The sequence below is a fragment of the Molothrus ater genome, chromosome 25 (assembly GCF_012460135.2).
Source record: "Molothrus ater isolate BHLD 08-10-18 breed brown headed cowbird chromosome 25, BPBGC_Mater_1.1, whole genome shotgun sequence".
Lineage (NCBI taxonomy): Eukaryota > Metazoa > Chordata > Aves > Passeriformes > Icteridae > Molothrus > Molothrus ater.
The window spans coordinates 7,041,564-7,067,378 of record NC_050502.2 but is presented as its reverse complement, the minus strand read 5'-3'; the positions used below and the strand labels follow the sequence as shown (position 1 = coordinate 7,067,378).

General features: G+C 44.1%; 1 protein-coding gene across 1 annotated transcript; it reads right to left on the bottom strand.

Moving 5' to 3' along the window:
* Positions 1-1,246: 1,246 nt before the first annotated feature.
* LRIG2 (leucine rich repeats and immunoglobulin like domains 2) lies at positions 1,247-24,475 on the bottom strand. Its single transcript, XM_036398300.2, has 18 exons — positions 24,279-24,475; positions 19,891-19,962; positions 19,344-19,418; positions 18,731-18,865; positions 18,071-18,214; positions 17,797-17,940; positions 16,884-17,027; positions 16,507-16,650; positions 14,304-14,384; positions 13,403-13,474; positions 13,195-13,263; positions 11,546-11,709; positions 9,978-10,298; positions 8,634-8,915; positions 6,962-7,411; positions 6,339-6,488; positions 5,180-5,461; positions 1,247-4,281 (listed from the first exon to the last, which is right to left on the bottom strand). The coding sequence occupies exons 3-18, from the start codon at positions 19,412-19,414 to the stop codon at positions 4,055-4,057; spliced, it is 2,880 nt and encodes a 959-aa protein (XP_036254193.1). The 5' UTR covers positions 19,415-19,418; positions 19,891-19,962; positions 24,279-24,475; the 3' UTR covers positions 1,247-4,054.
* Positions 24,476-25,815: the final 1,340 nt, after the last annotated feature.

The window sequence follows — 25,815 nt, the reverse complement described above, 5'->3', positions numbered from 1 at the left end:
CTGGGGAATGCTGTGGACACTCTGAATGCTTCAGCTCCAGGGAAACCCAAATATGGTTTAAAAATATAAGGGGGTCCTCCTGAGGTGGCAGGGGACTCTGCTGTCCCCTGCCCAGCCAGGTAGTGTCCTAGTCCAGGCAGAGGCTGAAGGAATCCCTGATTATCAGGAATGTGAGCTGATAAATCACAGAATCATGGAATGTTTTAGGTTGGAAGGGACCTAAAAGCTCATCTCGTTCCACCCCCTGCCCATGAGCAGGTTCACCTTCCAGTAGACCAGGCTGCCCCAAGCCCTGCCCAACCTGGCCTTGGACACTTCAATGGATGGGGCAGCCACAGGCTGCTCTGGAAAATCTGTGCCAAGGCCTCAGCACGCTTACAGGGAAGAATTTCTTCTTAATATCTACTCTAAACCTTCCCTCATCAGCTTAAGGCCTTTCCCCCTTGTCCTGACACTGCATGCCCTTGTGCAAAGTCCTAGTCCAGAATAAGCATGAAGGTCAGCATGTCTAGGGTGGGGGGAACAAGGCACATGCAGGTCTTGGGAGCCCTCTCCCTGGGTGTAAACATCTGTAAGCAGGAGTCGGGGATGAAGCAGCTGCAGGAGCTCAGGTTAACCTGGGAAAAGCTAGTCAGTGCTAAGATCTGGGAACAGGTACAAGAGTGAAGAACACAGGACAGAGCACAGGAAAACAAAGGTGATTATCAGAACGTGAACCAGCAAGAGAATGCAGGGAGAGAGAGAGGGAGTTATTCAAAGGAATAAAAAGCTCATGCTGGTTTTCAGGAGGGATTGGGCTAGCGGCACCTCCTGCAGCTGAGCTGGCATGTGGGAGATGCTCCCACTAACTTGTGCTGACAGTTCATTGCTAGAAAGAAAATCATCTTTTCAGAGGATCCAGAGTGCAGGAGGGCAGCATTGGAAAAGCAGGAGAAAAGTGTGGGGAGCACAGTGATGTGCAAGGCTCCTGGCACAGAGTTAACACTACTGTGGAAGAACCACCCCTCCTCCATTTTCCAAAAAGGGTACAGGTACTTCCTGCAGGAAAACTGAAATGACAACCACAGAATCAGAGAATGGTTGAGATGCAAACATCCTCCAGAGGTCACCTTGTCCAAATCTCAGAGTCCCAGAACCATGTCCAGTTGGCAAAGTTTACTCTATTTTTTTCCCCCTATGAAAATTAAATACCATAGGAAAAAATATAATGATTCAATTTTCAAACTAACAGAGTTACACTGAATGCTCAATGTATACAGCACTTTATTGTTTGGACATATGTTACAATGGACAATCATATATTACATATGCTATACAAAATATACATTCTGCTGTGAAAAAAAAATATAAATAGACAATAGGAAATAGCAAGAGGGAACAGAAGCAGCTTTGCTCTTGCTGCTTCTGAACCCCCTCAGTTCCTGTACCGGTAGTGCTTTGGCATTGATTGAGGCAATTGCTTGTTTTTACTGAAAAAAGAAAGGCCACTCTGTCCCTCTACAAAGGGGAAACAAGACACACATGATTTTCTCCTCCAAGTCTACCAAAGAAGTTTTTCCACAGTGCAGCAAAGTGTCACCTACTTACAAGCATCAGCTATTTACAACCAGCTTATGGACTTTAAATGCTCATGGAAGGATGTAAATGTCTTAAATCAGGATTCAGCTTTTATAGGCCAATCTCTCACAGAAATCAGAGCAGCTTTAGCTGCACTCTCTGACAGCCAGTATAGTCCTGGTACAGACAGTAGCGATTTTAAAGCCCTGACCCAGGACAAGCAGGTCTCACCTACCTAAAGTGAATTCTCTTGCTCCAGAGAGTTGTACCCCAAGTACTCTCAGGGTCTGGATGATGCCAGCTGCACTGTGACAGATGTGTGAGCTCAGCTTCTACAAAGCGAGAGAGGAATGAAAGAAACAGGAATAAGCATTTGCCAAATGGCGCTGAGAGAGCAGCAGCAGGGACGCGGTTTTCCCACTGCTGGCAATCACAGATGCCAACAGCACCTTGTCCCAGTAGCCTGAGTGACTACTGGCTGAGAGAGCAGCCCAAAATGATAAGGCTTTGCTGCTGCTATAGTTTCATGGCATGACCTGACCTTTTTCATCTGGATTTAAACTGACAGTGCTGGGTCCTTGCAGCAGGGAGCACTTTGGATTCAGAATAAGCACTGTGCCTTAAATGCTGTCTGGGAAGGAAAAGTCTGGAGGAAATAAAACCAGAAAGAAATGAACTGATAAATTTCTCTTTTTTTAAAGATTTCACCTGTCAGAATTCCAAAATTTACAAACCAGTGTTTCTCTCTATTTTACCAAAAGGTCAAGGACAATTGCATCCCCTCCCCACTAAAGCTGCTGTCTACCAAAGCAGCCATGCTGGCTTTGAGAGCATGGGAAAAGGCCTTAAAAATATTTACTCATTTGCAAGATTTTGACTATTATTCCTGTCCAAAGAGTCATGGGAAAAGCATCATTAATCCCAGTGTTTCCCCACTCATTTACTCAAATACTTCAGTCTCTAAATTCTGCTGTGATTCTGCACGACTAGACCTAACAATTGAGTCGCAAATCTATCAGTCCAGGAATGGATCAATGGGAATTCTCACATACCTACAACTGAGCTGGGCCAAAAAGGGGTTTCTTTATAAAAATATCACACAGATGGCTTTATTTGGGTCCAAATCCTATAGCTCCAAAGCAGACAGTAGTGACCAGGAAGGAAGCACCTCACTCTAAAGGCGTGACCACAGAGCACAATGTACCTGCTGAAAACCCATCCCTGAGGAGTCTTTTAACACCTTCTACCAAAAAGGGGCATTTTCCCCCAAAAAGAACAACTTTCCAGGAAGCCTTTATAATGTCATTTGTCATCCTCATTTTCTCAGGCACATCTCACTGAAACTATGGAGTCTGAGCTTCCTCTGTGTCAGCAAGATCTTTCAGTAGTGAGGGGTTCCCTGCATTGTATCATTTCTCACCTGTCAAATATTTAAATATTTTGACCACACCAAGATTTAAGGGAACTATTAGTTCAACAATGTAGCCTGATATTTTACAACAGAAAAGGATCGGTGTTTTAAATTCCATATGCCTTTGGCTATGCAGAAGAAATAAGTATTCATCAAGTGCTCTCTCAATTTACCTCATGCTTTTCATCACCACATTCTTTTTAAAAGTTCACTTAACTGTCAGCTGGAGACCCTCTCAGCAGATACAATACAAAGGGTTTTTTCATAGATAAAAGCTTAGATAAACCTTGAAATTCTGCTACTATCATGAAATGAATCAGCTTGCAGCCAGGCACACAGTTGTAGGCAACAATGAAATTCATCAATATCACAGTTCTACCACATATCTATAAGTAAATGCACTTTTCAAAACAAAGACAGCTCTACTCCCTCACAAACAAGCTTTCAGTCCCCCCAAGCTCCCCATATGGCTTAATATGCAGCTGTCAAGACTAACAGTATGATACATACTTTAGCATAATAAAAAATAATTTACATTACAGTCAACACATTTATATGCTTAGTGTATACAAAATATTTATAAATGCGAGTTTATTTACAACTAGAGTCCATTATTCATAGAAGAAAACAAGCCCCAAATTCAGACTGGCAACAGACACCTGCCAACAGTCTAAGGAAGGAAAAGCTGGCCAAGAGTTTTACACTTACAGTTCCGGGGAAATTCCATGAGGAGGCCCTGATGGTTTGTTTCCAAGCAGACAAAACACTGAAATAGCTACACACATTCTTCAGAGCTTTCCAAAACATGCACCACCACAAAGACTGCTTCCAGCATCACACAATCCATGTTTTAGTGTTATTTTTGTAGATAGCACTAATTTTCCATGTGTTCTCTGGTGCACATTCCCATTTCCAATGGAAAAATTGCAGAAAAAAGGGCATGTGCCATCTCCTCCAAGAGAGTCTGACTCTTTAGTACTTGCAGACACGTACACAAGCATCTTTGGCCTTGGGGTTAGGTTAGTACTGAGGTAGTAAATACAGTCAGTCAAAACGTGGATTTGCTTTCAAGGCTTTGCGAGTGTTTTATGTGGTTTCACTGTGGTCATGAATGTTCCGTGTCCTGTTAAAATCAAAACTCTCCTCCCGCAGCCTGCGGCAGGACCTGGGTGATGCCTGGTCCCGGCCACTGTTGGCAATACTGTCGCTCCGGAGCGGCTGTGACGCCTCGTGGGCCAACGGATGGTGCAGGAACTGCGGGTGAGAGCAAGCCAGGTCTTTGCTGCCTCCCCACAGAGGAACCTGGAAGGGTTCTGAGGGAGAAAAATTAGAAGATAAACAGAAGTAAGTTCATAGAGTCAAGGAATATCCTAAGTTGGAAGGGACCCTCAAGGATCGTGGAGTCCAACTCCTGGCCCTGCACAGACACCCCAACAAATTCCACCCTGTGCCTGAAGAGCGTTGTCCAAACATTCTTTGAGCTCTGGCAGCCTTGGGGCCATGACCATTCCCTGGGGAACCTGGGCAGTGCCCAACCACCCACTGGAGGAAGGACCTTTTCCTGATACCCAATTCAAACCATTCCTGACACAGCTCCAGCTGTTCCTCAGGTGCTGTCACTGCTCATAAAGAGCAGAGATCAATCACACTGAGATTTTAAAAAGATTTGAGCTCTGTGACTCGGCAGTTACAATCCTTCTGAGATTATTTTCTCTGGTTTTGAGAGCATATTTTACTAGATGCTCTCCTTTTCCAGCAATCTCTTACAGTAACCAGGAACACATAGAGCTTCAGTGTGAATTTTTAAAAAGGTGATCTGGAAGAAAGTCAACAGAAAAATAACCAATTTAGGGAGTTCTTTGAACTTAAGGCCAGCTCAAACAGAAAGGCTATTTGAATTTCTTATGTGAAGCTCCAACTTTTGGTTAACACATGTCCTTGAAGTATAAGCAAAGACTCACATTCCACAAACTTAAACCTGCAAATTAAGAAATTCTATCTTTTTAACATCACCCTCTTCAATCTCAGGTACTGGATGCAAGCTGTTGCTTGCTGATGCAACATGGGCATTTGGAGAACAAGTGTTTTAACATGTGAGTTATTCCACAAACTACTGGCACTTGAAGCTGTTTGTCAATAGTGAAGGGCAGCATAATGAAAGCCAAAGTTATTAGGGAATACAAAGCAACAAAAGGAAAAGTGGGCACTCACCAATAATCTGCTGGGAAGAGATTTTCTTATCGCTTTTTTTGTCATGGTTGGCAAGGAGGACAGGCACATCTCTGTCTCCTAAGAGATTACCCAGAGCATTGGTTTCATTGTGGGTGTGTGCTGTGTACGTTTCCTTGGGCATCTGCACCATGAGATTCGGGAGGCTTTGATCCAGGGGGTCCTCCTCGGTGATGAAGGCATAGGGACAGTACTCTCGGGTCCGGGAGTAGATGTTGGCATTGTCATAACAATCTGAGCAGATCACTAATGGTGCTGCACCACCTGATGAACACAATGGAAAAATAAAATACTCTCAAAAGGATGAGGATGCCAGATTTTCACAGGCTTTATGTCCTGGTATGATCATTTATTACAGCAGCACAGATTGAAGGCTCTTTTTAGAGTTAAGGGAGTAACAGAGTACTTGGCTTGAGAGGTCACATGAGAAATCCCCCAGGTTCCCCCATCCAAATTCTCCACAGCAGTCCCCTTCTGAAGCTGACCAGAGGAACCATAGACATGTTCCCCTATTTCATGGGCAAAAAAGTTCAATGCAGGTGCAGCCAGCTTGGGCACCAGGGTGAAACAGCCTAGGGATTAAACTGGGATACCTGCCCACATCCAGCTTGGACCTGACTTGCCCCTGCATGCCCACACAGATCAGAGCTGATGATAAACCAGTCACTTAGATGAGCTGCTTCTCAACTCCTTCCTCATACAGACTCTAGTGCAGTGGGACTGGGCTGGAGGGACCATGGATGGGTGTGAAAAATTTACACTGAGGATCAATTTTCAAGCCAGCCTATGTAACGAGTGATGAGTCCTCAGCATTTTGATGACAAAGAAGGCATCTCAATGACACGAACATCCAGAAAAATGTCCAAACGAGGTAGGGAAATAGTGCAGACCCTTTAGTTAAAACTGTAACAAGCCAACCAACCTTAAAACAAACCAACCAGCCAACCTTATACCAAGGATAGGAGTCACAGCTAGTCATCTGCCAAGCAAAATCTATTTTCCACCTCTTCTGCCTGGGCTCTTGAGATGCCAAAGGAAAGAAACAGGATAAAGATCTATCTTGACACTTAACCTGTGAGGATGAGACTGTGCATTGGCATCCTGATGAGGCACTGGCAACACACCTGAGGCCTTTGCTTACCATCTGTGCCTTTGTGCATGTAGCTGCCAGCTGGAGGCATCAGCTGCTGATGGCTCCCTGCCTCCAAGCTAGTGTAGCCTTCCTGAGGCTCAGACAGTGTTCCTTGGGAGGACAGGTAGCTGGGAATGTCAGCAGGTAGGTTCATCTCCTCTGCAAGGCAGAATTAACATTGGCAACATTAAACAGTGTGAAGATTTCAAGGTATTAACACCACTATTCCCCACATTAACAAGAATATCCAGAATTTCAACTTGCATGTAGGTATCGTTTTTCTACCTCAGTAATTACAAATCCAGACAGCCAGTTCAAAGCTGACAGGGCCAGAAAGATACTTTACACCTATTATTCCAGGCCCTGAAAACATTTCTAAATTTATTCAAATATCTACTTCCAAACTTTACTGTTTTCCCTCAATGTAGGGCAAACCTAGTGTATAAGGAATAGAATTAGCACACTTCTGGTATTTAAAAGAACTTCTAAAATGGAGGAATTTGAGCAAAACCCTGAAGGGATTTTAGAAGGAAATCTTCAGTTCTTTAATCTTATCCATTTGTAACAAATCCAGAAATTTAAAGTGTTTTTGACTAAAAACAGGACCAGAGACAGTTGATTTGACACTTAACCTGTGTTAGTGATGCTGTAGTCCTCATTCTTTCTCCTCATGTGGTAGATGACGATAACCCACACCAAGGACGTTCCCACCACACAACACACAACAACGATAATCACAATCCCTACTGTTGTCCAGCCATCCTCTTCATGGACAATGGCACTCTGGGAAGAATCACAGTTGGGGGAAGCCAGGACATTTAGGTAAATATGGCCACGCTCAGTGCCCAGTGTGTTGGACATGATGCATGTGTACTTCCCAGCATCCTCCAGTCCTGCATCCACAATGATGAGGAGCTGATTTGCTGCAGCGAAGAAATGCCGCTCGGTGACTGTCAAGGGACCATCGTCCTTGGTCCAGTTGAGGCGAGGGGCAGGACTGCCACCAGCTATGCACTGCAGGACGGCAGTTTCACCTCGGGTCACTGTCCTGTCCTCCAGGGGCCTCATGAAGGAAGGAGTTTCTGGGACAAAAAGTGAAATTGTAAGATAACTTTAAAGAATCATGGAAAAATATAATGGTTTGGGCTGGAAGGAAACTCAAAGATCATCCCGTCCCATCCCCTGCCACAGACAGGGACACCTTCCACTAGACCAAGTTGCTCCAAGGCCCACCCAAGCATTTCAAGCACTTCCTGGGATGGGGCAGCTGCAGTTGCTTTGGGAAACCTGTGCCACTCCAATTCTAAATTTGGCCATTATGTTAAGAGTCTGGAAGGAACTGACCTTCCATTATTACTCAGCATGGTTCACAGGATGGGTCAGCTTGGAAGGGACTATAGTGGGTCATCTGGTCCTACCTCCCTGCTCAAGCAGGGTCATCCCAGAGTACATGGGACAGGATTGCATCCAGGAACATCTCCAGCTAGGGAGACTCCACTCTGGGCAGCCTGTTCCTGCACAGTAAAGAAGTTCTTCCTCACATTCATGCAGAGCTTGCTGTGCATCAGTTTCTGCCCTGGGCCTCTTGTCCCATTGCTGAGCAGCACCAAGCAGAGCCAGGTCCATCCTCTGACCCCTCCCTGCAGACACGGACACAGACTGATGAGGGCTCCTCTCAGCCATCTTTTCTCAAGATTGAACAAGCCCAGTTCCATAAGCCTTTCACAGAATCATGAAATCATTTAGGTTTGAAAAGGCCTCTAAGATTATCAAGTCCAACCATTCACCATTTCCTTCTAAGAGTGATGCTCCAGTCCCTTCATCATCTCTGTAGCCTCTGCTGGACTTGCTCCAGGGACTCTCCCTCTTGTCCTGAGGAGCTCAGAACTGGACACAGCACTCCAGATGTGCCTCACTAGGGCTGAGCAGAGAGGCAGGATCACCTCGCTGACCTACTGGCAATGCTCTTTCGCATGCATCCCAAAATCCCATTGGTCTTCTTTGTGGCAAGTTTGTTACCTGTGACAAAATTTGCTATAAGGCGACACAAATTACTTGCCTGACCTACACTGCTGGACTAAGATACGCCCCTCAGCTCCCTGCAAAGATCACACTAACTCCAACTCCACCAGGCAGCTCTGCAACTCAGGTTCTAAAGCTTCACTGTGTAAACATCACACCAAATGCTGCTCCTTGTATTTTAACTTCATTCTCCACCATTTCAACTTGCTACTTATAGCTAAGCTACACTTCCACCGCAGTTGTGCAGGGATCCATCTGCCAGTACAGGCCAGTCACACTTACCCAGCACAGTCAGGGTAGCATTGGCTGACAGTCCCCCTGCGATGTTCTGGGCCATGCAGCTGTAGATCCCCATGTCTTCCATCTTCACATTTGCAATGAAGAACACATCGTCCTCAGGCATGACGTGCATCCTCCTCTCTCTTGCAGCAGGGAAGTCTGTGCCACCATCTTTCTGCCAGGAGATCTGTGGGGGTGGGTGGCCCTCAGCAGCACACTCCAGGCGGGCCATGGCCCCGGTGCGGATAGTGAGATCCATGGGAGTTTTCAGGAAAGAAGGGAGCTCTGGAACAAAGGGGACATCAATTCAGCATTTTCATTATCAGGTAAAATGCAGCAAAAGCTCCACAGTAGAGAGCAAATTTGAAAACATATCTGAAACACTCCATAAGAGAGAGCAACAGATTCTTCTGAAGAACTGCACAAATTTTCAGTGGTTAGTTTTAAGAGCCTTTCTCCCAAAATTTAAATGCAGTACACCTACAGTGTTCATAGAACCACAGAATGCTTTGATTTGGAAGAGATCCTTAAGACAAGAGCAAGGACACCTTCCCATCTCCCAGCTTGCTCCAAGCCCTATCCAGCCTGGCCTTGAACACTTAGAGGGATGGGGCAGCCACAGCTGCTCTGGGCAACCTGTGCCAACCTCACAGGGAGAAATTTCTTCCTACTATCCAATGCAAATGTACTCTCTTTCAGTTTAAAGCCCTTAAGTTCCTCTAAGATGATGAAGGGAAGAAGATGATTTCTCATGGAAAGAATCAAGGGAAAAGTCTTTGCCACATTTTTCTTCTCTGCTAACAGGGAAGGCATGCTTCCATCTCATCACCTCTTCTCTGAGGTACTGTGGGGACCAGTGGTCTGCTGACTGATGTGAACATTGTTTATTTTGAGGGAAGGGGAGGTAAGAAGACAATCATGATGGCTCTAAAAATAAAAAAAAAAAATACTTCACTTCTGACTTTTCAGAGTTTTTACCACTTATTTTCTGATGAGTCTTCCCCAGTTTTACAAACATGTGGGAAAGGTGCTGAGTTCTGAGGAGACAGTAGAGGGAGCTTTTAGTTTAAAGAATTCCACCTCCAATTAACAAAATGAACAACTAATTGTGTTCTAATCAAGCATGGGAGATAAACGCCACTGTCAAAAAAGTGAACAGAGGCTTTTCATCCACAAAAAAAAAAAAAAATCACTTCTTTCCAGCTTTATAAAATTATGTGTGATACATCTAAATCCAATTGATATTTGCAAGAGTATTTTGGGCCAGCTTGCGAAAAATAGACTTGTAGCTACTTAAATGGAGTTTTAGGTTCAGAGTGTTTCTCCTTTTTTACCATTATCACTTACCATTGACAGTCAGCTTGGCTTTGTTGGAATAATTGGAGCCAAAGTGATTGGTGACAATGCACTGGTATTTCCCTTCATCAGTGAAATTCACATTGAAGAGGTGCAGGACAGTGGTGTATTCCAGCACCTCCCCACTTTGCTGCTGGTACCTGGCAAAGTTCTCAACGTCGGCATCATAGAGGACCTCGCTGTCTTTGCGCCAGGCTGTGGCCATGGGGGAGTCACTGCTGCTCACAGCAGTGCACATCAGGGTCACATTTGTGCCTCGCAGGGCCACCGTGGTCTCTGGGTGCACTCTGATCTGTGGTTTAGGGAAATTATCTGAAAAGAAAAGCACGAAGATCAGCTACTTTCCTCTTAAACTTGAATTAATATTGCAAGAAAACTCACTCAAAAGAATGCAAACAAAACCAAAACTTTGGGAACAGATGTCGTGCTTGAGGGGCACAAATTCAGCTATTTTGAGCTGGAAATCAAGCTGTGAAGGACGCAGAAGAATCAGCATTGAAAACAATCAGTGTAGAAATGTGGTGCTGAGCAGCCCTGCCTTTTGTCCAGCTTCTGAAACTTGCTACATTTAGATCACACTCAAAAATCCTGCTCAGCTGAAGAGCCAGACCATTTTATGAAGGACTGAGACTTACTTTCAGATAGTTTAAATACCCTGAAGAGCCTTGAAGTTCTACAAGCACAAAGCATAACAAGCTGGAACTCCACTAACTCATCCCACTCGATGAAAATGGTTTCCATATCCATAAATTCAGCCAAGACACTCCCACAGGCACATGCAGAGCTCTGTCAGATGCCACTGTGGTGGTACTGGAGTGGAGAAGTAGGTGCATGCACCTACACGATTACTATTGTAGCCTTTGCCACCAAAGCAATGAAAGAATTGCACGTACACAAGTAACTGTTATAAAATTTGCCCACCAGGAAAAGGAAACATCAGGCCTGCCACAGGTTTCATGCAGACTCTGGGCAAAGAGTTTCAGATCACCATAAACATCACAGTTATGGAGCACCAGAAAATGTGCCAGAGCCTGAACTACTCTAATTTCTGCCCAGAGCTGTGGCTGTCCCATTCCTGGAAGAGCTCGTGGCCAGGTTGAACAGGGCTTCGTGCAACCTGTTCTCATGGAAGGTGTCCCTGTCTAGGGCATGGGTTGGAACTGGATGATCTTTAAGGTCCCTTCCAACCCAAACTATTTTATGATTCTGCAATATTCTGCTGGTACGGGCAAGAAGCAGGAAGAAAATGTCAAACAGACCTTACAAAGCTAAAGGTAGTCAGTCATAAGCAGGGAGAATGAAAGCATAATCCTTTCTTACTAGTAAGCTAAATAAAAAACAATGCCCAACAGCACTACTCCTTCAGGTTAACTTCAGTGCTCAAACACCACAAAACAGAGCAAAGAGATGCAGAATTAAACCCCAAACTTACAGCAGACTCAGGGATGTACATGGGCACCATGGCCAGGACCAAGTACCTCCTCAGAACTGCAGCCTGATTTCAGCTACATGACTTGTGTTACTGTGCTTTTGTATCAAAAGTCACTAAAAATACAAACCACAAACAAAGTCATCAGGGTCCACACTGAGAAGGCTTTGTCCTGCCAACCAGTCAGGGTGAGCACAGCTGACACTGACAGCCCGCAGCAAATGGTTCTCACTGAGCCACTGGGGCAGCCATTTCAACTGGCAATCACAAAGCAAACTGCTTGTGTTCAACACTCTGCAGAAACAGAGCAAAACAAAAGGGTGAGTGAAGGTTAGTTCACATGCATACATGTGATTTCACACAGCAAAGCGACTTAAAGCATACACATACAGACATATCATATTTACAGTATTATTTTATACTTATAGGTATTTATTATAAAATCTTGGGTATTTATGCTAGAATCAATCCCTCTATATCATCATTAAAACCTAACATTTCATTTTAATCCTGGAGAATATAAACTCAGAGTTTCAACTTCTAAAAAAACAATCCCAAAACCACTAAGCCTGTCTTTACAATTATCTCATCCCTCTTTAAAGCAATTAAAAGAACATAACATTGCAGCACAGCTCCATGTTTCAAACTAAACACAACTGCCATTATGAAATGAGCAAAAGCCTCAATTCTCATTTTAATGCCAGCTGATAAATATTTAATGCCAAAAGTGATTTATTTCATACAGATATCAACTGCAACAGCTTGTTTTCTCTGCTTGACAGAAGACCTACCGACAGAAAGCAATGATGGGTCTCTTCTTTCCTACCATCTGCTTTCAAAGTTTCCCAAGTATTATTACTCATTCGCTGGAGAGCCAGACGCCACCTCTGAACTGCCTTCAAGACATGGGGGCTGAGTTTTCTTTGCCAAATACGAGTTTGACTGACTTGAGACAGTCTAGCATTTAATAAGAATGTATCCTAATGATGTATCCTAAGATGCAGCCAGTCATGGGAGAAAAGAGGCACCAAACAAGCCAGGATTCCATCCTGCTCTTTGCCTGCATATATCAATGACTCATCACTTTTAAAATACATCAGAGAAGGCAACTTTAATACCTGAAACAGTCTCCTCACAGCAGCAGATCTTGCAGACTAAGTCCATCTGGCCAAGGTTAACTAATGGAGTAGTAAACAGTTTTAGACCAGATTACAACAGTCAGAGACTTTATCTCACAGAAAGGACTGCATTACAGTAGTATTAGTCTTGGGTGTGAAGGTCATTTCACATTATACTACTTCAGATGTCTAAAGACCACAAGAGACCCTATCAGCTTAAACATCTGCTGAGCACATAGAAAATCTTGTCTAGCTGTGAATTTTAAAGCCTTTCCCTAGCCCCCATAAATAGGAAGAAAAACACAGGATTTGCTAATCCCCCTGAGAGATTCCTGATGAATTATTTGTTTTGTTCACTGCCTACATGCAGCACTGAGCCTGCTGCAAAATCAGGATAGGAAAAGCTTAATGGTTCAGTACTGCAAGAAAAAGTTAACTCCTCCTAACTGCAAATAAGGAAATGCAGTTGAAGATTTTATCAAACCTTAAATCTAAATATTTTGCTACCAACTTGGAGTTGATATTTTACCAGCATTGCTGCAAATATTTCATGATGAAAGCAGGCACACTTCAGACAACCTCAAACAACCCTACAATGGCTGAAGAATTCTTTCCAAGGTAGGGCTAGTAAAGAATCTCTAAATAATTGTTATGAACTTACAGCTCCTTCAGCTGAGCCTGGGCAAAGGCATTTTCTTGGATGGACATTATTGCATTGTTGCTTAAATCTCTGTAAGTTAAGCAAAGAGTACAATGAGGAGTCAGTGTGATTTCATATGCTGCCTTCAGTTAAATACTTGAAAATCTCACAAAAAACACAAGACTAAAGTTGACAAATAATTAGGAGTTCTACAAATTAAAATACTTACAGATGTTCAAGTCCTTCGAGACCAGAGAATGCTTTTTTGGTAATTGACTTAATTTGGTTTCCTTGCAAGATTCTGAAAATAAAGGCCCAGAAACCAGTCTGAATGTCATTATGAGTTCAGAAACAAGACCCAAAAGAAATACCCTATGATGCTTAACTACATTTTTTTCTAATTGTAGCTGAGATACAGGACTAAACACTATTCTTTTTAGCTTAAAGGCTCAACTATTTTTCCTGAGAACAGGGCTTCTTTTCTCTTTTCAACTTAGAGATTTGGGTCAGAAATGTGTCAGAAGATAATTTAAGTCAGGAGGATGAAAGAGCAGTAAGTAGAATTTGGGAATGGAGCAATAACTTCCTAATACCAACCTGCTACCACCACACAACTTCCTGGACCGCACCCTCACACCAGGCTATTTGTTATAAACAAAGTTTGTAACTACACAGGATGGAGCTTCCCAGAAAACACGTGGCACTGGATGAAAAGGGCACAGTCTAAGTATCAAGCAGTTTGTTAATGCAATAGTGTTTCAAATTTGCTCAAAAATACTTTGTATTTTGGGGGTTGTTTTTTTGATAAGTAGTAACTTTTACCCAAACCACAGAAACACAAAAAATGACAATCACCACACAGAGGGAGTGAGGTATTCAATAATAAATGCAGTCAAATACTTATGCTCATCTCATCAAATTGGTGCTGTAAGGAAATGCAGTGCTACATGGATCTGATGCCCCTGAACAAGGAACTCAGGACTACATCGAGTGGTTGTTACACACAAGTGGAAACACTGTGAGAAAGGCTTTCTACCTCATGTCATTGACTGGCAATTACTTAATATTTTGCACTCTCCCTCTCTGCATGCCTGGGAAATGCTGTTGCTCCCCTAATTTGTAATACATACAGTTTATCCAGCCTGCTGAGTCCCACAAAAGCTTCATTTGCATCTTCTATGGCCCAGGAGATCTCATTGTTCCGCAAGTCCCTGCAGGAGAAGACATTTCTCAGAAAGAAGACTTGGAACATCATTCTAACCAGGGCTAGTGGTGAGCTGGGGAAGACAGGCCAGGTATGGGGCTCTGGCACACCCGCAAGGTTTCAAACTTTTACAAAACTAAACTTGTCAGGAAATGAATTTCTCACTTCAGAGGGGCAAAAGGGAAAGCTTCATGATAAGTGCTGCAGTAAGCACCACAAACAAATTCCACAGCAGAACTTCTTGATGTGGCATTTAAGGAAAGCCCCAGTCTGACCAGTACTTTTCATGTGATGGACTATATGCCAGGAGCTGGGAGAGGCTCTTGAAGCAAGTTGGTTCATGTAAGGGAATTAACCAATACACCAGCAGCATTAACCTTCATAAGTAACAGGCTTATACCAGCATTAGCATATTAAGGAATTACACCCAGGCTACAGTGTAGGCCTGTCAGGCACACCTTGGTGGCTTTTTCAAGATGAAGTTGATATTCTGCTCACAAATCTTGTTATCAGCTAATGGTATTTCTGGTTGACCTCAGCATAGCACTTCAGCCCCTCATGGAGAAGAAAGGTCTGAACAGCAAAAGCAATACAGCAATAATACAGTTTGGAGAGGATTAAATGCTCTTCAGAAAGAAGATGAAATAAATTCACTTGCATTTTTAGCCTGAATGGCATGGACTGAGCCAAAAGCAGCTGTTTTGATACCACCATGCATAGAGAGGAGTGTATTTAAAGGAAATCATGCTAATAAAAAATATTCTACGAACAGCTAGATAAAGCTTCCAAACAAGTCAACTGACACAATCTAGCTGCATACACAGGCAACTGTATATACCACTCATACAAGCACCTCTTTCCCTGTGCTAATGAGGGGAAAATGAGGTATCTACTTTCCCATTATGTGAGACTGTAAACTGTGTAGAACACCATTGTGGAAGAGACTGGGATCAACCTCCAGGATATCATCAGTGGTAACACAATTTTCTTACTTTTCTTACTCTGAAATATAGAAGTCCTGTTAAAATCACACACAGAAATACATACACCAGCTGTAGCACCAAACAACCAGCACACAACCAACAATGGAACAAAAACCACATGGTATCTCTCATTTTTTGAGGTATTTTTACACTCCACTACTCAGACCACTCAGCAAAATGAGTGAGCAGCCCAAAAGAAAACCCCTCATTGTGTGAGAGAGGAGTTGGCTCCTCATGCCTGGCTGGGCACTAATGCTTGGAGCCTTGTTAATCACCCCTGCTCTCCATCCTGCACATTCCAGTCCCAAAGCAAAGGGCCAGGCCCTCACTGTTGACATCCCTGAGAGCCCAGGACAACTTACTAATTAATCTGCTCTTGTTCTTTTTCATGCTACTCTAAATCTAAGAAATTAGGTTTAATTATTTAATTAAAAGGTTGTATTAAAGTTAACAGAGTATGACTGCTTACATGAACCTCTCCGGTGAATTTGCTTAATTAAGCATTTATTTAATGAAGTGACAGAGGGGTTATAAACTTTCACTCCTTTCTCAAGTACTGTTGTTTAAGATAATTACAACTGTTCAGAGCTACTTGGGACAGGACTGGATCTCTTCAGAAATATCCAAGATCTGCCAGAAAAGGTCCTGGCAAGTGCAAAGCTGTGCCTTAAACAGCAAGAAGCAACTCTACACCCCCAGTTATGTTTGTGAGGTCAGAACATGAGCAAGATGGGCTAAACCACACCTTCTACAACACAGAAAGGTTCAGTCCTTGGTTTCTGAGGTTCCAAACCTAGGGAAACCCTCTAGAATAAAGAGCTCCAGGCTATTTGCTTCACAACTGGATACACAAGGTACCCACACCTCTCAGAAGCCACAGAACACACATCTGAGTACCCAAGGTCACCAAGTCATTGTTTCTTATACCTCTGCTATTGAGCAGTTGGCTTGTTTTAGCTGGGCTGGAATTCTGTCATCTTGGCAACCAAAAGATTATCAGCCCTTCCACACCTGCAGGCAGGACAGCACCAACAATGATCTCAGGCTCCCACAGTGCAATATCCATTATCTCTACTTCCAAAAGCTCCACTTAAACTAAAATTGCATTAAACTGAAAAACGTCTGTTTGAAGTTTTCTGTACTTACAAGGTTTGAAGATTTGTCAGACCTCTAAAGACACCATCAGCAATGTGATTAATGCGATTGTCACTCAGGTTTAGCTTCTCCAATAAACCAAGTCCCACAAAGGCAGATTCCTTGAGGCGAGTGAGCTGATTGTATGACAAGTCTCTGAAAACATTCAACACACACTTTAATGGCATGCAGGGGGATTAATTATTAAGATACTATCTGACTTGATTGACTATTGTGTTCTAATTTCTCTAACAGAACACTTATAATTAAAATACATCATTGCCATGGGCCTAGCAAGGAAATTGAGTACTTCCTTCAGTAATTCATTCTTGCCAATCAATAACTGCAACATTTCAAAAATCCCCAATGAACAGTAGCCCAGGACTTACAGCTCAGCAAGTCTTTGGCAGAATTCCCATGCATCTGGGCTGATCCTGGTGATGGCATTCTGGCTAACATAGAGTTGTTGCAATGTCCGCAGCCCATACAGCCAACCCTTGTTTACTTCTGTTAAGTTATTATGTTCCAGTTCTCTAATGAATTAGACGGAAAAAACATTTGCCAAATAGATAATAAATGAAACATCTACTTACAAAATTTCACCTTATGGATGTCAAAATTATTTATTAACTTTAAGCTTCAGACAACACAAAATGCATGATTCTTTCAATCCTGTTAAATTTTAAAAAAAGTAACTAAAGTATATGAAGAACTGAGTAACTAAACACCAGCTTCAGGGATGAGTGGCAGAAACAAAACTATAATCTCTATTCTCAAAAACAACTTTTTAAAAAAGAAGTCTTCTGCTAACATCACATCATACATCCTTGTGTTCACACTGTCAAAGTCATGGAGGAAAGAACAACCCCGTGCTATGGGGACTGCAAATAAAAACCAGCAAAAAGCAACTACAGAGGCAAACATTCTTGATCAACACGTAGGAAGAAGCTGGAAAGAGGACCAATATAAAGGAATCACAAGACTGGTTTGTGTTGGAGGGACCTCAAAGATCTTCCAATTCCAGCTCCCAGCCATGGGCAGGGACACCTTCCACTAGACCAGGTTGCTCTATTCAACCTATTCAGCCCTATTCTACCTAGCCTTGAACACTTCCAGGAATGGGGAAATGTATCTTACCACTTCTGAAGTAACCAGACATGACATAAAAATAATGGGAAAACTCTTTTCCTATGATTTTGTCAATATTCCAGCACAGCCTTGATGTAAGGGAAACCATACAGGACACAACCCCCCAGAGCCATTTTCTTTATGCTAAAAAACTCCACAACCAGGCATACTCACAATTCCTCTATATTACCCAGGCCAAAGAATGCTCCATCCATTAGTCTGCTAATCCCATTGCGCTGCATTTTCAAGGATTTTAAGGATTCCAATCCTTGGAATGTAAGACTTTCCACTATTTTAATCCGGTTCCTTTTCAGTTCCCTTTCATAAAGATGACAGTCAAATATTAAGACACCTTGCAACAAGCATCACTGTGTGAAAGTCAAGAACATGCTGAGATTAACAGCTCAGCTGTAAATGTTGTTTGGATGTTTTCAAGACTGTTACTTACAGAAACTGCACATGAGGCAATCTGAAGATCTTTGGTGGAATCATACTAATCCTATTTCTGTTCAGTTTTATCACCATTAGTGAGCTAGATAAGTTATCAAGGCAACCTGCTTCTAGAGTAGTTATTCTGTTGTTACTCAGATTCCTAAGGAAGAAAGGAAGGAGGCCTTTCAGAACACAGAGAATTTGATGAACACAATGACACAAGCACCTCAGAGCAACCACTGATTAAGTGAACCCATGACCCTTGCAAAGTTACATGAGAAATCTAAATCACCAAGCTAAATCCTTCTTCCCAAAGGAATAGGTGTGAGGAGCTGATTTTTACAGCATGTCCATGTTTCAGTTAGAAGTGGTTAACACAATGTCCACAGTGATCTACTCAAACAGGGCAGAAATTATTCCCTGTCCCTGATGGCTTATGTACCTGCATTCTGACAACAGCAATTGCTGTTTTCCGTGTTATTTGGGAAAATACAATACAGATTGGTATGAAAACTATTTTATTTCAAGGACATCTGTAGCTCCATTAAGCACTGCTACCAGCTCAAAGCTGTGTAAGGATGTCGACTTTAGGACACTAATTTAAGAGTAAATGAGGTCTCCAACCCTATCATTGTAGAGCCAGGAATCCCAGAAACAGAAGATCACTCATACTTACAGGTACTTCAGTTGCATTCGTGGAAAGGAAGAGGCTTTAATTTCTGAGATAAGATTAGAACTAAGATCTAGATTTTCCAATGAAAGGTAGACCTGGAGTTGCTCAGCATTTATTTCTGGAATGGTATTGTGCACCCTGAAAAAGATCAGCAATAAATATGATTATCACAACATCTCATCCTTCTGGATGCACAGCTGAAACAGCAAGAGGATTCTGTATATCAACAGTACTAGTGAGCCTCATAAATGGGACATGCACAAGAGGCTTAAAAAAGTGTTAATTCCTAAAGCAATACTGCAAATCCAAGAGCTATTTGCCACCATGACATATGAACAGATTCAAATTCTGAGGCCTATAGATGAGCTGGTCCTGTGGGAAGTTCCTGGACTGAATCCCACCCCTTTAAAGCTGCCTGCATTTTATTGGTAATTTAGGGTGACTTGATTGTCCAACTGATTTGTATTTCTTTAAAGAGCGCTTACATATTCCCTGATGCTCTTCATGTGAGCGGTATTTCAAGAAAAAAAGATGTTTTCCTACAATTTGATAGCAGAACTCTAACACGGTTCTCCCATTTGTTAAACAAGAAAAAGGCAGATGAGCTATTACTTACAATGAAAGAAGAGTTATATTCGAAGTTGTTTCTCCAAAATATGGAATTTCACTTAGCTCATTGTAATTCATTTTCCTTAAATAGAGGGCAAAAAAGATTACTGACACTTCAAAGAGGAGAAAAATCCTTCTGTATACAGAAATAATTCATATCAATGGTTAAAAATTTTACTGTATTAACAATACTTAGTAGTTGACAAAAAAGATTCCTCAAGAGCTTAAATACTAACAATTTGAACGGTGAAACACGCTAGCTTTTCTCATTTTCATTGATACTATTACTTCTCTTTCATTTGAAATCAGCTATAGCCAAAACAAATACTCTCATTTCTCTTTAAAAACACTGGTCTTCTGCTCTTTCATGAGAAAGATTTCTGCTCACAACACCATAGTTTTATACATAAAATGTGCTGCCAATATGGAGCATCAATTTTTAATTAACTTGCACTAAATATTTCTGCAAGACAGACCAGGTATCTTGACATGCACTAAAACATTCTAATTAGAAAGGTTATCTTTAGACTTTATCCTCATAAAAAACAACTTACACTTCTTGGAGAGTAGGGACAGACAAATCAATGCTCCAATTGGATGATAATAAATGATTATGACTTAAATCCCTAGAGAACAGAGAAAAAAGTTATTTAGTTCCTGGAATAATAATAAAAAAAGCTCAACAAACCCAAAACATGTATACATTATGCAATCTCAAGTTTGAAACTGCATTTATGTATTTTATACAGTTGCTCCTTCACTTAAGAAAAGAGCTTGTTTTAGTGGTCACTCACAATTAAAAGTCTAAACAGTTCTGTTTCTCTGCTTGAATAAAAAAAATTTAGTTAAAGCTTCTTGATAGGAACACTGTACTTGACCAGAGAATTTTGGCTTTAATCCAGAGCTTTACGAACAACACTTGTCCACTAGAAGAAAGAAAAACTTTGCAGGGACATGAGAGTAATTTCTTACAAAACACCCGTTACTGAACTGCTTCCATTTTCTCAGTTTCCTAAGATGCTGACTAGCCAAGGCAGGCTTATTTTAATGGAACAATATACAGAGAATTCCCAAACAAGCTGAAGTAGAGAGAACCCTGAGGCTGGGAATCTTACAAACAGATGCTTTAGCACCAGCTGGTTTTACTTATAAGAATCAAATGTGGGAGTTGGACTCTTTCAATGGGCAAGAGTCATTAAATCCAGCTTTAATGCTCACATTGGGTGTTGGTGCTATTCCCATTGCTGTAACTTTACACAGTATCTTACTTTTGCCTTGGACTTGGTGCATAAATGCAACAGATGCATCCACTTCCGAGCACAGGCTGCCTCTAGTCACGATGGACCAAAAAAAATCAGGTTTGTGATGGAAACCCGGTCCCAGCCATGCCAGAAAGGACAGGCAGATGTCAGTCCAAAAGGTGAAACCAACCCATCTATGTGACATTTTGCTGGTACAAGTCCAGCACAGAGGTGAATCTCCGAAAGCTCACGCCAAGAGCCTGAATCCTTGTGTATCAGGCAGGCAGCAGCTATGCTGACACAAGAGACAAAATCACACTTTGCAACCACAACTCTATTTATCTGTTAAAATGAATATTAAAATGCAAATGAGTATAATTCAAAATATTTCCATTGACAACCAGGTTTGGACAAGCCACAGCATCCACACAGTCCTCTGTTCCTGCAACAGCTTTGGGCCTGTGCTTGACTCCAAATGCACCAAGGGCCAAACTTGATCCTGCAAAAATCATTAAGTCCAATTCCTGGTCCAGAACAGGTCACCCCCAAAATTCCACTGCATGCCTAAGAGCATTGTCCAAACGCTCCCTGAGCTCTGGCAGATTATTTTTGATCTGTAAGACCACAACCTACTAAAAGACAACATGGACTGACAATTGACAAACTACAGTATAGTTACAGTTGTTAACTTTCACTCAGGTTCAGTGTAAAGATTCTGCTGAATTATTAAAATCCTGGGTGTCATGGCAAGTCAGGCAGTTGTTAATGTATTCTTTTAATTACACCAGGATGCAAATTATACAGATAGAGCAGTGTGGGTTTGGAAACAATTGGAAAAAAAAGACTCAAGAGAACCTGGAGAGAAGAACTGCAGCCAGTCGCAGAACTATTCTGCAGCTCTGCTTCCTCAGTACATGTGGTAATTAAGCCAGCCCTAAACACTAGGAAAAACACAAAAACAACCAAGCATGAGCTGCTCCTGAGCAGGCTTCCCACCTCAGGGGGCTGAATGCTCAAGACACTCTCTCCAGCTGCCCACATTCCCCTGGACCCTGCTCAGCCCCAGCCTCTGGGCATCCACAGGAGCCTGGCACAGACAGGTAGAGGGAAATATGATCCCAAATCCCAGCAGTAGACTTTCCTGAATTTTTCAAACATGCAGGCACCCAGCCAGTGCTGGCAGTCTAATCTTGGAGCAGAGTGTTTAACCAGAGCAGGAAGTACTAAGCCATGCTGTTTCCAGAGAACCAGTGTGCAACAGATGGAGGAAGGAGACAATGGACATGGAAGATAACGCTGCACCCCTCAAGGTGCGCAGATACTCCACTAATGAGCAAAACCAGGCCACGGGTTCTGAGCCAGACCAACCTGTATATCAGGCACAGCTAGCGGGCACTGACATACATCTTGGAAGCAAGATTAATACACATAGAAAACTGAAACTTGATTTTTCTAAGGTTTTCAGGAAGACTATAATAGAATATGTTAGCTGGGTAGGGAACCTACAACAACCTTCTAGTCCACCTGCCTGACTACTTCAGGACTGACCAAAAGTTAAAATTATTCAGGACACTAAATTCCTCCAAATTCCTCCTAAATACTGACAGCCATGAGGCCAAGGTGATGAGGATGTGCTAACAACCAGTTATCCCCCCCAGAAACCTACTGTCGTAATATTGAGTTAGAAATTAAGATTTTAATTCAGAAAGCACAGGAAGTATTTTTCTATTATTACTCAGATTTGGACTACAATGAAGTTTTCATTACAATAAGTCCTCTTTCAAGAAGTTGGGTAGAGTTGATATTTAAAGTGATTCTGACATTATTTATATCTACATTCTGTTACTAATGCTTTTCTTTTTCAAACAGACCAACTGATCACAAAAAACAGAATTAATACCCTGGCTGATTTTCTGTGTTTAGAGATCATTCAATCACACAGCTAAGATTCCTGCTATTCTGGAGAACCAGATGCCATTCCCTTGTTCTGGAAAAGCCAAAGCCAAAGAAGCCATCCTTTAAGCAACCTTTATAACTGGGAGGCCCAAGCTGAGCAGAATACAGAGCAAACATGCAAAATTTGTATTTTGGAGATTCATCTGGTATTGTATATAACATCATCTAAACATTCATTTTGAGCTTAAGTGGTACTCATCTCTTAAGTAAATAAAACAGAACACACATACCAAAGTGATTATGGATGATGAATGATCCTAATTCAGCCAAGCTGAGCATACTGTGGCACTGCAGAGGTGTTGATGCAGAATGCAGGCAGCCAGTTGAGCTCACCCAAAAAATCTACTGTGAACAGAACTTGCTGAACTAATTAACTGATACCTGAACTACTTCTATTCATCATCTGTCTGGTTACCAGGATATATAAACACACCTGCCACTATGGGACTAGAGGCAGTGACCACCAGCATTGTGCTTCTCTCTGCTCCCACACACAGGGCTGGCATTCCTTACTCTAAAGAAACTAATGTTAACAGGCAGACATACAAAAAAAAAATTTCATAACTCCCTAACTTCACAACACTTTTCATCACCTACCAGGTTAGCCACAAAGCATATATAACTTCAGAGGCAAAATGAAGTTTCCTGAGTACTTCCATCATAAAAACCAAGTTTTGTTCTGCTGGCTTCAATAAAAACAAAAAGTGAAAATAAAACCAACCTGCACACACACACACACTGGAAGCACCACCTGCAAGTAATTTGAGAATTAGGAAAAAGAAGAATTTTTAGTCCCCAGTGCCAGTTGAAATGGTATCACAGAACTAATAGAGAAAAGCACATCAGGGACTTGATCATGTGAGAAAAAATAGGCTTTGATTAATTTTAAACAGCTGGTATACATTATAGCTCATTTAGACTCAGAACTGCTAGAGTAGTATCAGTCAAGAAAAAACATCATCCATGCTTCATGTGCCAAAATCCTGAAAGCCACAACAGAGGATAGACACAGAATGGATAAAGAGCAGCTCTGAGGAGGACTTGGTGATGTTGGTGGATGAGAAGCTCAAGAGAAACGTGCATCTGCAGCCCAGAACAACGCCCCCCCCAGCCCTGGGCTGATCCCCCAGGATGAGCAGCAAAGGACGGAGCGATGCTGCCCCTCTGCCCCGCTCAGGTGAGACCCCACCTGCAGAGCTGCCTCCCACCCTGGGGCACCACTGCCGGGTGCTCTGCCCACAGCCCTCCGGGCTCCGTGAGAACATCCCGCGGACAAAATCACAGAAACTATTAGGTTGGAAAACACCTCCAAGATCATTGAGTACAAGCTATGACCAAACACGACCCTGTCAATCACACCACGGCACTGAGTGCCACGTCCAGTCGTTCCTTGAACACCACCACCTCCCTAGGCAGCCCCTTCCAATGCCTAATCACCCTTTCTGTGAAGAAATTCCTCCAGATGTCGAACCCGAACCTCCCCAGGCACAGCTGAAGACTATGTCCTCCTGTCTTACCGCTTGTTACCTGGGAAGAGAGCCCGACCCCCAGTTGACTGCACCCTCCTGACAGGAGTTACAGAGCGAGATAAGGATACCGAGCGCCGAGCCCTGCCGACCCTTCAGCCCGGGCCTCGCACCGCCCCCGCCGCCGGGCCCCGGGCCCGCACCCCCGCCAGGCCGAGACCTGCCCACAGCCCACAGCCCACCGCCCGTCCGGCCCCGCAGCCCCCCGCGCTCACTCACAGCCCCGTGGTGCCGGCGGGCAGCGGCGGAATCCTCCGCGGGCCCGGCCCACTGGGCAGGCGCAGCCGGCTGCAGTCCAGCAGGCCGCGGCGGCACGAGCAGGGCGCGGCGCAGGGCTCAGCAGCGGCCGCCCGCGCACACAGCGCTGCCGCCGCTAGTAGAAGCAGCGGCAGCAGCGGGGGCCGGCCCCGCGGCGGCGGCCCGCGGGCGGCCCGTACGGCCGGCCCCGCTCTCCGCATCCCCCGGCCCGGCCCGGCCGCGCCGCCCCGCCCGGAGCTACCGCAACGCGCAGGCGCCGAAAGGCAGAGCCAGCACAAGCGCCGCCCTTCGCTGACTCCCGGCTGATTTACCGAGCCGGGCTCGGCGGGGCCAGGGGAGCGAGGTGCCACCTCCAAGCCCCGCCCAGCACCCCCAGCAGGGCTCTCGGGGCGGGGTACGCATGCGCGGCGACACGGCCGGCAGCCCGGGCGGCCCCGCGGCCTGCAGGCACAGAGGGGGCGGTGCCACCGCAAGCCCCTCCCACACAACTTCCGCTTGGCGGTGTAGGGGCAGGGCCGGAAGGGCTCCGGTGCGGCCTGAGGTGGGACGGGCGGGCGTGTTGGCAGGCGCTCTCGGTGGCTCCGCTTCGGCCTTTGCGCCGCCAGCTTGTCTTTCGGTGGGTGTCGGGGTCTGCACGGAGGGCTCAGATGACCCACTGCTGTTCCTTCCAAGCGGATCCGTTCCGTGTCACGCTCTCCCCGGGCTGTGGCTGCAGCGCACCTGTGCTCAGGTGTCCCCAGAGCTGTGCAGCTCCACTGGCACCACGGCCTGAGTCTGTGCTCCCACAGTCAGCAGGAGGGCACACAGACCTGAAGGGCTCCACCTGGATCACACCAGCATGGCCAGCACTGGCCATCGCCAGTGCCCAGCCTGGCTACAGCACCTGGGCACAGACCAAACCACCGACTGTGTGCCCAGTACTGTGTGCCCTCTGCAGCCCCTCCATGCCATTTGCGTCCTAACGGGGGTCTTAGGCTGCTCCCATACCCCACTGCCATGGCCATGGCCTCCAGGTTGGCCAAGGTCACAGAATCATTTAAGTTGGAAAAGACCTCCAAGATCATCGAGTCCAATTTGTGACTGAATACCACCTTGTCAACTAGATCGTGGCACTAAGTGACACATCCAGTTGTTCCTGAAACACCTCCATGGATGGTTACTCTTTGAGCAGCCTGTTACATGTCTAATCACCTTTTCTTTGAAGAAATTCTTCCTAATATCCCATCTAAACCTCCCCCGGCACCTCTTGAGGCCATTTCTTCTTGTCCTGTCATTCATTCCCTGGAAGCAGAGCCTGACTCCTGGCTACACCCTTCTTTTAGGGGAGTTATACAGAGTGAGAGGGTCGTTGAATGAGGATTTGCTGAGATCGCTTGGTTTGTTCAGCCCAGAGAAGAGACGTCTGAGGTCAGACCTCATCATCATCTGCTGCAGCTTCCTCCTGAGGCCAGCAGAGGTGCAGCTTCAATCTCTGCTCTCTGTGACCAATGACAGGACC

What these genes read in the sequence shown, in the direction of transcription:
- LRIG2 (XM_036398300.2), bottom strand. Translation starts at nt 19,414, where the DNA reads ATGAATTACAATGAGCTAAGTGAAATTCCATATTTTGGAGAAACAACT. An exon ending in TTGCCTCATGTGCAGTTTCT is followed by an intron (nt 17,941 to 18,070) that starts GTAAGTAACAGT and finishes TCTTTATGAAAG; the next exon opens with GGAACTGAAAAGGAACCGGA. An exon ending in TGCCAAAGACTTGCTGAGCT is followed by an intron (nt 16,651 to 16,883) that starts GTAAGTCCTGGG and finishes GAATGTTTTCAG; the next exon opens with AGACTTGTCATACAATCAGC.